Here is a 15,250-nt window from a genome sequence, read left to right on the forward strand (position 1 = left end):
TTTCTAATTCTATTATTTGTTCTACATTTATTCTCTGGTATTTCTTTGAAAGAAAAGTTTCATCCCCCCTCCTTTTATTTATTTTTACTGGCACTCTGAATTCTTGCATTTTCTTTATCCTTTTTTAAAAATTCAACTATTGTAATTATTCTTTTTGATGCTCATATTATCCCAAATTCCTCCGAATCTTCGACCCATTCTTTAAAGCATTTCTTGAAGTAAGGAAATTTAGTGTTTTGTGGAGCATTTTATGAAAGTTATTTTAAGTACCACACAATGGTAAATTCTTATTGTACACACTGCATATGAGACCAAATGTGTAAAGCCTTCACATTTAACCAGCAAAGAATTCTGATGATTGGGACTTTTTTTTTTTTTTTTTGCGGTACGCGGGCCTTTCACTGTTGTGGCCTCTCCCATTGCGGAGCACAGGCTCCGGACGCGCAGGCTCAGCGGCCATGGCTCACGGGCCCAGCCGCTCCGCGGCATGTGGGATCTTCCCAAACCGGGGCACGAACCCGTGTACCCTGCATCGGCAGGCGTACTCTCAACCACTGCGCCACCAGGGAAACCCTGGGACAGCATATTACTTTCATAGTTAACAAGTTACACTAGTTGAAAAATTCAATTGGTAAGAGAAAATTCTACAACCAATAAAAATTATTAGCAATTTAATTTTGAGTCATCTATTTAGCTTCAGAATGGTAAATCTTTTCCTGACTCCTGGATATTTTGAATGGTGCCTATAAATTGAAATACACATGTAGTATATCTATGGACTAAACACTGTATACTACTGCAAAATGTAGGGACAAGGATATAGTTATTTCTGATTCTAAAAGTGCTTGGAAACATGTTTCATTAAAATCAGGATCTAAGCAACGTGCTTGGACACACATTTCAGTAGCATCACAGCTAAGCAAAGCATCGTGAAAAAATTTTGCATTAAGGAATTTAACTCCACCCAGTGTAATTATCCTCTTCCTTAACTGTCAGTTTCCTCCGCAGTTCCAGGAGCGGCTCTGCCCAATTCCGCAGTCTCTGCTCTAAGTCCACGTTGATGAGGCAGCCCCCGCCATAGGGTTGAAGGTTTTAACAGTCTCCCCAAATGACTTGCCACGTGGGACCAGAGCCACTCGATAGAATGTTTCTCCCCAGCAGCCACAAGACTGGAAAACCGGGGAGGGTGGAGCAAACTCTCAGTGAGCGTCTCCCGGGCCCAGCTCCCCTTCCGCCTGTTCCTCCGATTGGCTGGCGTGAGTCTCGGCCGCCCAATCGCGTTGGAGTGTCTCCTGCGCGGCTTGCGGCGCCGCCGCGCATGCTCACTCGAGAGCCGCCCCTACGCTTCAGTCCCCGGGAGAGCCAAAGAAGGGCACCGGCAAGCGGCGGGTGGGAACTGGGCCTGGCAGTGCCCGTGCCAATATCAGAGGGCCGTGCTGGGACCTGGATGGGCCCAGTGGGAGAACGACAGGAAAAACAAGCACCGACAGAACTACCCGATTTCCCCATATCCCTTAAGCGCAGGTTTTCCCTGGGTTGACCCATTCATTTTTATTGCAGTGTGGGAGTTGGACAGTCCGATTTAGCTGTGGGGAGTCGAAAAAATCCGATTATATTTCTTTTCTTTGTATCCGGGCAGATCGAAAAAGGGAGCGAATCTTAATAAGAAAGTAAACTTTTCTCCTGTGTGGAGTGGACTGGGAACACCCTTACTTTGACTTTCCCTGTACGAAATGTGGCCTTATTAGCGCTTAACTGGAAGCGCTTTTCCGCCACCGCCCGAGCGTTTCAGCTCTAGCGCTGTCCTGCCCTCTCGGAGGTGGCCGCCTGTGGGCGCTGGAAACGGTGCCTTACTTTCTGCTGTACAAAGAACCGCCCCACTAGTTTCCACGGTGTGCAACTCAGAAAAGTGACCCCGAACGAAAAGCAACCGCCTTCGGCGGAGAGGCCGTGCCGTGCTCCTTACCGACAAACTGGCCCCGACCTGCAGGACCCGGCCTGTCCTAGGCGAATCGCCGCTGTCGGCGCGCCACAACCTCGCAGCCTCACGCCAGGCCGGCCCCTGCGGCCGCTTGGAAAACGCGGCTAGCGGAACCCGCACGCGGAAGCGCCGGGCGCACTGAGCATGCCCAGTTGCAGAGCCGACCAGAGGAGTTTTTTTCTTTTCTTTTCTTTTTTCTTTTTCTTTTCTTTTTTTTTTTTTTGGTCTCAAGCAGCAGGCCTTCTCCCCACCCCCACCCGAGCCCCCCACCACCCCCGGCCTAAGCAGCTACCATGGCCGAGGTCCCCGGCGCGGTGTTGTCCCAGGCGGGTTGGTAAGTGGCGAGTATAATCGGCCGCGGGCGCGGGCCGGGCCGGAGTAGGGTTGGGGTTGGGGCGGTGGGGTGCGTGTCGGGTAGGCGGAGGCCGCCGCCCGCCCCCGGCCTCTCCCCGGGCCCTCCGGGCCGGCTCCGCCCCCGGCGCCACGCGGAGCCCAACGAGTCCCCCAGCTCCCCTCGGCGTGGCGGCGCGGCCTGGGCCCCGGGAGGCGGGCGGCGCGCCGGGGAGAGGCCGGGGGCCGCGGGCAGGGCGGCGGGGCGGGCGGCGACGCAGGCCCGAGCCGAGCCGCGCGGGCGGACCCTCAGCGCCACCGCGCCGCTCCGGGGGTTGTTGCCGCGGCTGGACGAGAGGAGGCGAGGGCTGGAGAACGGAGTGCGGCGGAGAGGGACGAGCACGGCCGGAGCCCGCGGGCCCGCGGGAAGTTGAGGGCACAGCACAGCCCGGGCTGTTGCCGGGCCGCCTCTCCGTCCTCCTTATTACAAAGTACAGGACGGAGCGGGGGAAAGCCGCCCTCTGCGGCACACACACAACTTCTGAAGCTGAGAATGACCATATTAACTCGTGTGGATGCTCTGTAGAAGTTTTCTTGAAAAGATGACGGTGTTCGGATTTTTAAAGACATGTCAAGATTTTAGGATCTGAAAACAATAAAAAAAATTTATGCGAATTAAGCAGTTTCTGCAACTTCGGCCATTAGGGTTGTAAACATCCAGTTTAATTTACTAACGCTTTAACAGGCCTGCATGGGCACAGTCTGGGATGAAGGGTGGGAAGGAGGTTGAAAAAGATTTGCCCCTGCTCTCTGGAAGTTCACTATCTTAGCGAAAAGAGGGGAAGGAGGCATTAAAACAACAAACACAAAAACGGGAAATTGTGGTAAACTGTACAGAGGTGCAGGCAAATGTGGTATGGAATTGGAGAGGAAGGAGAGTTAATTTCCTGGAGAAATGGGCTTTGGGAGATGGTGAGGAAAAGGCTTTGTAGATACAGAGCCGCTGGAGATGAGGCACAGAGGTAGGAAAGTGCTTATTGGTTTGGAGAATTGATATTAGATCCCTATGGTTCCTCGAAGTAGAAGGGGGTCCAGTGAAGATTAAGACCTTAAAAGTTTGTGGCCAGGTTATGGAGCCTACAAGTGCCTAAAGAATGGATTTGATTTTGTGAATGAAATTTTTGATTAGAGGGCTGTAACACCTGTGTTTTGAAGACGCTGTGCCTGGCTCTACTGGCACCTCATTTTACAGGTGAAGAGATTGAGGCACAAAATTGTTAAGTAACTTTCCAAAAAAAATGACATAACTGGAAAGTGGTGGAGTTGAATGGTGAGCACAGAGGGGCTGGTTCCAGCTCTGGTGCTTTTAACTGTTACTGTTCTGACAGTTTTTGCTTTTAACTGTTACTGTTCTGACAGTTTTTGCTTAGAACACCATTGACATAACAAACTGTAGCGTTAAAAACTCACCTTTTTCAGTTTTATTATTGTTCTTCTAACTGGAATTTCTACATTCAGTTTGTTTACCTCACAACGCTATCCTGAAAAATCTCGGATCACTCTTTGAGTTTTTCCCCATTCTTCGTTTGATTAACCCTTAGTTCTTCAAACTAGTTGTGTGAATTCGTTTACAGTCTTTTACTGCTTTCCAACATGATCCCACCTGTGTTAGAAAGGCCAGTCTCAATATTTTGATTCCAAACACATACTAAATTGTTTTTTGGACTCTAAGATCCTTAAGGGTGGGTAAACTGCATCTTATGTTTCTGTACATTTGTAATGCCAGGGAGCTCACTACCTTGTAGGTTCTTTTTTTTGGATTTTTGAATTTTGTTTTTTTATACAGCAGGTTCTTATTAGTTATCCATTTTATACATATTAGTGTATATATGTCAATCCCAATCTCCCAATTCATCCCACCACCGCACCCCCGCCCCTGCCACTTTACCCCCTTGGTGTCCATATGTTTGTTCTCTACATTTGTGTCTCTATTTCTGTCCTGCAAACTGGTCCATCTGTGCCATTTTTCTAGGTTCCACATATATGCGTTAATATACGATATTTGTTTTTCTCTTTTTGACTTACTTCACTCTGTATGACAGTCTTTAGATCCATCCACGTCTCCGCAAATGACCCAGTTTCGTTCCTTTTAATGGCTGAGTAATATTCCATTGTATATATGTACCACATCTTTATCCATTCATCTGTCGATGGGCATTTAGATTGCTTCCATGACCTGGCTATTGTAAGTAGTGCTGCAATGAACATTGGGGCGCATGTGTCTTTTTGAATTATGCTTTTCTCTGGGTATATGCCAAGGAGTGGGATTGCTGGGTCATATGGTAATTCTATTTTTAGTTTTTTCAGGAACCTCCATACTGTTCTCCATAGTGGCTGTATCAATTTACATTCCCACCAACAGTGCAAGAGGGTTCCCTTTTCTTCACACCCTCTCCAGCATTTGTTGTTTGTAGATTTTCTGATGATGCCCATTCTAACTGGTGTGAGGTGATACCTCATTGTAGTTTTGATTTGCATTTCTCTAATAATTAGTGATGTTGAGCAGTTTTTCATGTGCCTCTTGGCCATCTGTATGTTTTCTTTGGAGAAATGTCTATTTAAGTTTTCTTCCCATTTTTGGATTGGGTTGTTTGTTTTTTTAATATTGAGGTGCAGGTGCTGTTTATATGTTTTGGAGATTAATCCTTTGTCCATTGATCCCTTTGCAAATATTTTCTGCCATTCTGAGGGTTGTCTTTTCGTCTTGTTTGTAGTTTCCTTTGCTTTGCAAAAGCTTTGAAGTTTCATTAGGTCCCATTTGTTTATTTTTGTTTTTATTTCCATTACTCTAGGAGGTGGATCAAAAAAGATCTTGCTGTGATTTATGTCGAAGACTGTATAGTGTCCATTTAGTTCTGTAATCCATTTTGAGTTTATTTTTGTGTATGGTGTTAGGGAGTGTTCTGATTTCATTCTTTTACATGTAGCTGTCCAGTTTTCCTAGCACCACTTATTGAAGAGACTGTCTTTTCTCCATTGTATATCCTTGCCTCCTTTGTCATAGATTAGTTGACCATAGGTGCGTGAGTTTGTCTCTGGGCTTTCTGTCCTGTTCCATTGATTTATATTTCAGTTTTTCTGCCAGTAACATAGGGTCTTGATTACTGTGGGTTTTGTAGTACAGTCTGAAGTAAGGGAGTCTCATTCCTCCAGCTCTGTTTTTTTCCCATAAGACTGCTTTGGCTATTCAGGGTCATTTGTGTCTCCATCCAAATTTTAAGATTTTTTGTTCTAGTTCTGTGCAAAATGCCATTGGAAATTTGATAGGGATTGCAATGAATCTGTAGATTGCTTTGGGTAGTATAGTCATTTTCACAATATTGATTCTTCCAATCCAGGAACATGGTATATCTCTCCATCTGTTGGTATCATCTTTAATCTCTTTCATCAGTGTCTTATAGTTTTCTGCATACAGATCTTTTGTCTCCTTAGGTAGGTTTATTCTTAGGTATTTTATTCTTTTTGTTGCAATGGTAAATGGGAGTGTTTCCTTAATTTCTCTTTAAGATTTTTCATTATTAGTGTATAGGAATGCAAGAGATTTCTGTGCATTAATTTTGTATCCTGCAACTTTATCAATTCATTGTTTAGCTCTAGTAGTTGTTTGGTGGCATCTTTAGGATTCTCTATGTATAGTATCATGTCATCTGCAGACAGTGACAGTTTTACTTCTTCTCTTCCAATTTGTATTCCTTTTATTTCTTTTTCTTCTCTGATTGCTGTGGCTAGGACTTCCAAAACTATGTTGAATAATAGTGATGGGAGTGGGCATCCTTGTCTTGTTCCTGATCTTAGGAGAAATGGTTTCAGTTTTTCACCATTGAGAATGTTGTTTGCGGTGGGTTTGTCACACATGGCCTTTATTATGTTGAGGTAGGTTCCCTCTATGCCCACGTTCTGGAGAGTTTTTTTTGTCATAAATGGGTGTTGAATTTTGTCAAAAGCATTTTCTGCATCTATTGAGATGATCATATGGTTTTTATTCTTCAGTTTGTTAATATGGTGTATCACATTGATTGATTTGCGTATATTGAAGAATCCTTGCATCCCTGGGTTAAATCCCACTTGATCATGGTGTATGATCCTTTTAATGTGTTGTTGGATTCTGTTTGCTAGTATTTTGTGGAAGATTTTTGCATCTATATTCATCAGTGATATTGGTCTGTAATTTTCTTTTTTTGTAGTATCTTTGGTTTTGGTATCAGGGTGAGGGTGGCCTCATAGATTGAGTTTGGGAGTGTTCCTTCCTCTGCAGTTTTTTGGAAGAGTTTGAGAAGGATGGGTTTAGCTTTTCTCTAAATGTTTGATAGAATTCACCTGTGAAGCCATCTGGTCCTGGATTTTTGTTTCTTGGGAGATTTTTAATCACAGTTTCAATTTCATTACCTGTGATTGGTCTGTTCATATTTTCTGTTTCTTCCTGGTTCAGTCTTGGAAGGTTATACCTTTCTAAGAATTTGTCCATTTCTTCCAGGTTGTCCATTTTATTGGCAAAGAGTTGCTTGTAGTAGTCTCTTAGGATGCTTTGTATTTCTGCAGTGTCCGTTGTAACTTCTTTTTTATTTCTAATGTTATTGATTTGAGTCCCCTCCCTCTTTTTCTTGATGAGTCTGGCTAATGGTTTATCTATTTTGTTTATCTTCTCAAAGAACCAGCTTTCAGCTTTATTGATCTTTGCTATTGTCTTCTTTGTTTCTATTTCATTTATTTCTGCTCTGATCTTTATGATTTTTTTCCTTCTACTAATTTTGGGTTTTGTTTGTTCTTCTTTCTCTAGTTCCTTTAGGTGTAAGGTTAGATTGCTTATTTTAAATTTTTCTTGTTTCTTGAGGTAGGCCTTGTATAGCTATAAACTTACATCTTAGATCTGCTTTTGCTGCATCCCATAGGTTTTGGATCGTTGTGTTTTCGTTGTCATTTGTCTCTAGGTATTTTTTGATTTCCTGTTTGATTTCTTCAGTGATCTCTTGGTTATTTAGTAACGCATTGTTTAGTCTTCATGTGTTTTTGTTTTTTACGTTTTTTTCCCCTGTAATTGATTTCTAATATCATAGCATTGTGGTCAGAAAAGAAGATGCTTGATATGATTTCAAGTTTCTTAAATTTACTGAGGCTTGATTTGTGACCCAAGATGTGATCTATCCTGGAGAATGTTCCGTGTGCACTTGAGAAGAAAGTGTAATCTGCTGTTTTTGGATGGAATGTCCTATAAATATCAATTAAATCTATCTGATCTATTGTGTCATTTAAAGTTTGTGTTTCCTTATTAGTTTTCTGTTTGGATGATCTGTCCATTGGTGTAAGTGAGGTGTTACAGTCCCCCACTATTATTGTGTTACTGTCGATTTCTTCTTTTATAGTTGTTAGCAATTGCCTTATGTATTGAGCTGCTCCTATGTTGGGTGCATATATATTTATAATTGTTATATCTTCTTTCTGGATTGATCTGTTGATAATTATGTAGTGTTCTTCCTTGTCTCTTGCAACATTTTTTATTTTTAAGTCTATTTTATCTGATATGAGTATTGCTACTGCAGCTTTCTTTTGATTTCCATTTGCATGGTATATCTTTTTCCATCCCCTCACTTTCAGTCTGTATGTGTCCGTAGGTCTGAAGTGGGTCTCTTGTGGACAGCATATATATGGTTCTTGTTTTTGTACCCATTCAGCGAACCTGTGTCTTTTGGTTGGAGCATTTAATCCGTTTATGTTTAAGGTGATTATTGATACGTGTGTTCCTATTACTGTTTTTTAATTGTTATGGGTTTGTGTTTTGTAGATCCTTTTCTTCTCTGTGTTTCCCACTTAGAGAAGTTCCTTTAGCATTTGCTGTAGAGCTGGTTTGGTGGTGCTGAATTCTCTTAGCTTTTGCTTGTCTATAATGCTTTTGGTTTCTCCATCAGATCTGAATGAGATCCTTGCCACATAGAGTAATCTTGGTTGTAGTTTCTTCCCTTTCATCACCTTAAGTATATCATGCTACTCCCTTCTGGCTTGTAGAGTTTCTGCTGAGAAATCAGCTGTTAACCTTATGGGAGTTCCCTTGTATGTTATTTGTTGTTTTTCCCTCTTTGTTCTCAATTTTTCTTTGTCTTTAATTTTTGTCAGTTTGATTACTATGTGTCTCGGCATGTTTCTCCTTGGGTTTATCCTGCCTGGGACTCTGCACTTCCTGGACTTGGGTGGCTGTTTCCTTTCCCATGTTAGGGAAGTTTTGGACTATAATCTCTTTCAATATTTTCTTGGGTCATTTCTCTCTCTCTCGTCTTTCTGGGACCCCTATAATGTGAATGTTGTTGTGTTTAATGTTGTCCCAGAGGTCTCTTAGGGTGTCTTCATTTCTTTTCATTCTTTTTTCTTTATTCTGTTCTGTGGCAGTGAATTCCACCATTCTGTCTTCCGGGTCACTTACCCGTTTTTCTGCCTCAGTTATTCTACTATTGATTCCGTCTAGTGTATTTTTCATTTCAGTTGTATTGTCCATCTTTGTTTGTTCTTTAACTTTTCTAGGTCTTTGTTAAACATTTCTTGCATCTTCTTGACCTTTGCCTCTATTCTTTTTCTGAGGTCCTGGATCATCTTCACTTATCATTACTCTGAATTATTTTTCTGGAAGGTTGCTTATCTCCACCTTATTTAGTTGTTTTTCTGGGGTTGTATCTTGTTCTTTCATCTGGTACATAGCACTCTCCTTTTTCATCTTGTCTATCTTTCTGTGAATGTGGTTTTTGTTCCACAGGCTGCAGGATTGTAGTTCTTCTTGCTTCTGCTGTCTGCCCTCTGGTGGATGAGGCTATCTAAGAGGCTTGTGCAGGCTTCCTGATGGCAGGGACTGCTGATGGGTAGAGCTCAGTAAAAGTTTAATCTGCTTGTCTGCTGATGGGTGGGGCTGGGTTCCCTCCCTGTTGGTGGTTTTGCCTGAAGCGACGCAACACTGGAGCCTGCCCCGCTCTTTGATGGGGCTAACGGCGGACTCTGGAAGGGCTCATGCCAAGGAGTACTTCCCAGAACTTCTGCTGCCAGTGTCCTTGTCCTCACGGTGAGCCACAGCCACCCCCTGCCTCTGCAGGAGACCCTCCAACTCTAGCAGATAGGTCTGGTTCAGTCTCCTATGGGGTCACTGCTCCTTCACCTGGGTCCCGATGCACACACTACTTTGTGTGTGCCCTGCAAGAGTGGAGTCTCTTTTTCCCCCCCCCGTCTTGTCGAAGTCCTGAAATAATCCCCCTAGCCTTCAAAGTCTGATTCTCTAGGAATTTATCCTCCTGTTGCCGGACCCCCAGGTTGGGAAGACTGATGTGGGGCTCAGAACCTTCACTCCACTGGGTGGACTTCTGTGGTGTAAGTGTTCTCCAGTTTGTGAGTCACCCACCCAGCAGTTATGGGATTTGACTTTATTGTGATTGTGACCGTCCCACCGTCTCATTGTGCCTTCTCCTTTGTCTTTGTATGTGGGGTATCTTTCTTCCTGAGTTCCAGTGTCTTCCTGTCAATGATTGTTCAGCAGTTGTGATTCCAGTGCTCTCGCAAGAGGTTGTGAGTGCACGTCCTTCTACTCCGCCATCTTGAACCTATCTCCTACCTTGTATATTCTTGATAAAGTCTAATAGAAATGGACCTTGGATGCCCATGCTCCTGCCAGTCAGAATTCTCTAACCAGGGTCTCTACCCAAGCTTAGTGTTCTTCCTGTCTTTGTTATTTTGTTATAAACCCTCAGCAATGTTATATTGTGACATTTGCCACTTTGTGTTGCAGTTTATCTGTTTACGTGTTTCTTACTTTAGAGTGCTCCTTTTGTGTGGCAGGGACTCATAAAGGCAGGAGAAACCTGTGGGGCTAACAAGACTGTATATCTACAAGTTTGGGAGTAATTCCTGATGGGTCTTGAACCTACTAGACTTGTGAAGAAAACAAGAGGATGTCCCAGTCTTATCTGTGACTTGTATTAGATCTTATATTTAAGTAGATATTTGTTATGTAAACATACAGAATCTCAAAGGTGTATGCAGAGAAGAGTACTGGAAGGAGAATTTTTGACCATAGAGCAGTTTTGACCAACTCATTCCAGTTCTGACATCCTGAGTTTCCTTTGACTCTTGGGATTCTCTGTTATTGTCGCTGACAAAATCATTTTTTTAGTACTTAGTACTCAATTATTTGCAGGACCTCAAAAGTAATAGATGCTAAAGCACTTAAACTATTATTATCTGTTTTGTCAGTTTCACCTAAAATAGCAGGTTAGGGAAATATTGAGTGCTGAAAAGCTTATGTTTCTGAAAATGTGATCTTCATGGGGTGCAGGTGATCTGTATAGACTGATCTATATTCTAGTTTATGTTATTTTTTGAGCTCATTTTTTTCTTTTAAGTCTTTAATCTTCATTATAACCCCCATAAAAATCTATATTTTAAAATATAACTCCCAATAGGAGCCACCTTGGCTGACTTTACAATAATGTTCTTCCTTAGTAGCCAGTAGCACGGAAGGTGTTAGGTTTACTGATCTGAACTGAAAAGTTCTAGAAACTTTTCCAGTATAGTGATTATGTGTAAATATTGCAGGAAATCGTACATTGGTCCTTTGTAATGCTTACTTATATGCATGGAATAACTACTGAGAGAAGATATGTGACTCTAGATTTGTCTGCATAACAGATTTACTTCACTCTTTGCCTTTTTTTTTTTTTCCTCTTGAGATTTCCTTAAGGGTGAATTTTGTCCTTCTATTAACCTTTTGGATTTTTTTTTTAAAGCCTTTCAGAACTTTTTTTTTTAATAGAAACATGTTAAGGAAACATAATCAACTGTGTTTAATTTTGAAAAAGTTTTTTTTTTAATAGAATTAGTGATTGTATAGCTTAACTCCCTCAGTGTGCAAATAAGGAAGCTGAAACACTGGTATCAACAGTTTGCTCAGAGATACAAGCGGCAGAACCATGAATACAGCCCAAATGTCTGGAATAAAGATTCAGTACTGATTTCCACTGAGTCCTGGTGACCATGTTTAATTTAAATTGTTTGTCAAATATAACACATTTGAAAATTGAAAATTGGATTAAAGCATTTTTTGTGATGTGTAAATTTCCTTTCCTCTTTGGGAAAGATAGGTGCTTATACTGAGAAGTGATGCTGTTGGAATCAAAGAAACCTTTACCTTTTGGTGGTTCACCTAATTGCTGATTAGGCTTATCTAAAAATCTGTTTAATTCTGTATTTTTTGAAGTCTAAGAATATCTGAAAAAGTAAGGCACTCTGTTGCATGTATTTGCCTTACCCAGCAGTTTTGAGTTGAAGAAACCATAAGGAAGAATTAGAAGTAGTGTGTTTCCATTTTATTCTGAAAGAACATATTTTCTAAGAAACCCTGGGTTTCTAACATCTGAAGTTTTAACTTGGTTGTGCTTTGAGGTGTTTTTTTTTTTTTTTTTTTTTGGTGGGTAGGGCGAAGTTGGAGGGGTAAGAGAGGGTGAACATAAAGGTCTTCTTATCTTGTCCCCCTTGAATTTCACCTTCCCTTTTGGAGTTATCTCTCCTTGATTACTGGTACTACCCCCATACTGATATCCTCTGGCCCAAGTGTATACCAAACTTCACTCCCTTGGTTTCACCTTTGAACAACTAAGAAAGGCTACAAGTATAAATGTCTTTATCAAAACACTACTAGAGGAGAATATTTATTTATGGGATAAATGGAGAAAAGAAGATGCACAATGGCAGCATAGATTATAAAGTGATGGTTCTCTTGTCTTGAGGAGCATGCCCTGCTATTCCACATATTGCCTTGAGATAGCTGCTCCAGAGAGGTGGGACAACTTCAGGATATTTTGCTGGGATTTCTGATTCTTAGCTTTTGACCTGCCCACAGATGGAGAGCTGTTTTTTACATCCCATCACCTAGAAACTTCCTCCAAAACACATCAAGACCAAGAAAGTCACATTCCTGTTGTGTAGCCACCCCTGCACTTATCTTGTTTGTTTTTTTTCTGAGAAACACTCCAATTCCCCAGGAGATTGCTGGTAAATGAGCTCAATCTTCAAGTGAGAAACGCTCTTTGTAGCATCATAAATATAACTATACCTTCATATAATATATTGTTGGTAATAGTCATGCATAAGAGTTTATGCAAAGGGTATCAGAAGTTTTGTTCCCTCATATTATTCCAGCATAACTCTTAGGCATAAGTGTATTTGTAAAGAATTTTGGTAGTTCTTTCTAAGGTTATGTGCTAAGTGCAGGATTCTTTTATTTTCTAGAATTATAAAATACTTCATCATTACCACTTTGATATACATGTATTCTTGGTACTCTCTTTTGGAAAGGATCAGAAACATTAAGACACATTTTAGGTGAAACAGAATAATAGACCGTGCTGAAGAACACTAGAAGAAACCAGCTGCTTTATATTTGGTTTTGGGGAGAGCTTATTGGAGACATCTTTCCATTTTGAAATATTTCCTGTTTTTTTAATGAGCATTTGTTATTGTATCTTTGGTTTATGTTGTTTGTGAAGTTATAATGTTCAAATGTAATAAGTGTTGTTGACCGTCTGTCTCAAAATATGTTACATATTACCTGGTTGCTTCTGTTGATATTGTAAAGTGTCATTAATACACAAAAAAGACTGTGTATTCTGTTAAACTGTGCAAGTTTTCAGGTTCAAAGGTGCTATTTGCAGTATTTTTTTTGGTGAATAACCTATAAATCTAGTTTTAACTGCCTGTCTTTGACTGCCTCAAGCATAAAGGGGGTATAAAAAGAAACTTGCTACCTCAGCAAGTTGAAAATAATTTTCTCCTCATACAGCAGCATTTGCTAGATTGAGTAAAAATTGCATAGTAACATTTCAAGAGCCATAAAAATATAACATATATATTTTTTGGCTTATGCTTTCTTCTTTTGACAAAACAACAATATTGGCATTTTGTCTTATCATGTTAAGTCCCATGTGTCTAGAAATTCTGACTTTTTGAAAGGTATAGAATCTGGAACTAGCTGAAGAACACTTTATCTCTGTATAATTTTTAGAAGAAGCAGACTGCACTTTCAGCAATGCAAAATTTTTCTTGTAAAAGTTGAGAAAACATTGTGAAGTCATAGAATGACAAAGAAAAGCAGAGAGATAGCAGGAAATGTGTGGTGATAAAGTAATAAAGTGAGTCAAAGATACTCATAGCAGAAGCACATTGCGATGTAGAGAAAGAGGAAAGAATAACATTGTGCTCTGGGGCTGGACAGAGCCTACATGTACCTTAGTACTGTAATCTCTGCATGTTTCACACCCTTGCTCGATGGGTGTGAGTCTGTGTGCAAATGTGAGCGCTTCTCACTCATTTTACAGTTTTACAGCCTTTAACGTGGAGACAAATAGCTACCTTCATCTTAGTATAGTACTACTGAAGGTATGATATCTTTACAACAATAAGTAAGTCTTTGCAGTAATGCAGGGAAATATGTAATCCTATAGTAATGTGTATACTGAAATACAAGTAGTAAATATTTGTACCTCTTATACACAAGGCACTGTGTTTGTTGTTAGGATGATGTGCAAGACAGGCAGAATTTAAACATTTTATACACTGGTATTTTGCTTCCAGGGTGTTGTTGAGAGCAGTTAACCCCCACTTGGGAAGTATGAAAGGCTTTCTAGAACTAGTGATGTATAAGTAGGGTATGTTATATATGCCAACTCAATATGGTGTCTAGTCTTTGTCTGTGAAAAAAAACAAGGCAGATTCATTGATGTACTCATTCATCAAATAATTATTGAACATCTTTTTGTGGCAGGCACTTTCTATTTTTTTTTTTTTAAGGGTTCTACTGCATTTTCACTCACTTTCCTGAAATTAGAGAAAGAACTAGATCAGGTCGAGGAAAAACGTTTTCCTTTTATTACAAAGTAGTATTTATTTATTTTTTTTGAGTTGAATAATATATATTATTTTATACTGCAGGTTCTTGTTAGTCATCAGTTTTATACACATCAGTGTATAAATGTCAATCCCAATCACCCAATTCATCACACAACCACCTCCACCCCCCTCACGGCTTTCCCCGCTTGGTGTCCATACATTTGTCCTCTACATCTGTGACTCAATTTCTGCCCTGCAAACCAGTTAATCTGTACCATTTTTCTAGGTTCCACATATATGCGTTAATATACGATATTTGTTTTTCTCCTTCTGACTTACTTCATTCTGTATGACAGTCTCTAGATCCATCCACGTCTCAACATATGACCCAATTTCGTTCCTTCTTATGGCTGAGTAATATTCCATTGTATATATGTACCACAACTTCTTTATCCATTTGTGTGTTGATGGGCATTTAGGTTGCTTCCATGACCTGGCTATTGTAAATAGTGCTGCAATGAACATTGGGGTGCATGTGTCTTTTTGAATTATGGTTTTCTCTGGGTATATGGCCAATAGTACTATTTCTGGATCATATGGTAATTCTAATTTTAGATTTTTCTTTTTTCTTTCTTTCTTTTTTTTTTTGTGGTACGCGGGCCTCTCACTGTTGTGGCCTCTCCTGTTGCGGAGCACAGGCTCTGGACGCACAGGCTCAGTGACCACGGCTCACGGGTCCAGCCGCTCCGTGGCATCTTCCCGGACCGGGGCACGAACCCGTGTTCCCTGCATCGGCAGGCAGACTCTCAACCACTGTGCCACCAGGGAAGCACTATTTTTAGGTTTTAAGGAACCTCCATACTGTTCTCCTTAGTGGCTGTGTCATTCTCACCAACAGTGCAAGAGAGTTCTCTTTTTTTCACACCCTCTCCAGCATTTGTTGTTTGTAGATTTTCGGATGATGCCCATTCTAACTGGTGTGAGGTGATACCTCATTGTAGTTTGATTTGCATTTCTCTAATAATTATT

General features: G+C 41.0%; 1 protein-coding gene across 1 annotated transcript in view; it reads left to right on the forward strand.

Moving 5' to 3' along the window:
* The first annotated feature begins 1,895 nt into the window (after window positions 1-1,895).
* TDRD3 (tudor domain containing 3) overlaps window positions 1,896-15,250 on the forward strand; it is a 203,135-nt gene continuing 189,780 nt past the window's right edge. The window contains exon 1 of the mRNA XM_030830358.3: window positions 1,896-2,315. Coding sequence (XP_030686218.1) covers window positions 2,275-2,315 — 41 coding nt within the window. The 5' untranslated portion in view covers window positions 1,896-2,274. The remainder of the gene's footprint in view (window positions 2,316-15,250) is intronic.

The sequence above is a fragment of the Globicephala melas genome, chromosome 18, assembly GCF_963455315.2.
Source record: "Globicephala melas chromosome 18, mGloMel1.2, whole genome shotgun sequence".
NCBI lineage: Eukaryota > Metazoa > Chordata > Mammalia > Artiodactyla > Delphinidae > Globicephala > Globicephala melas.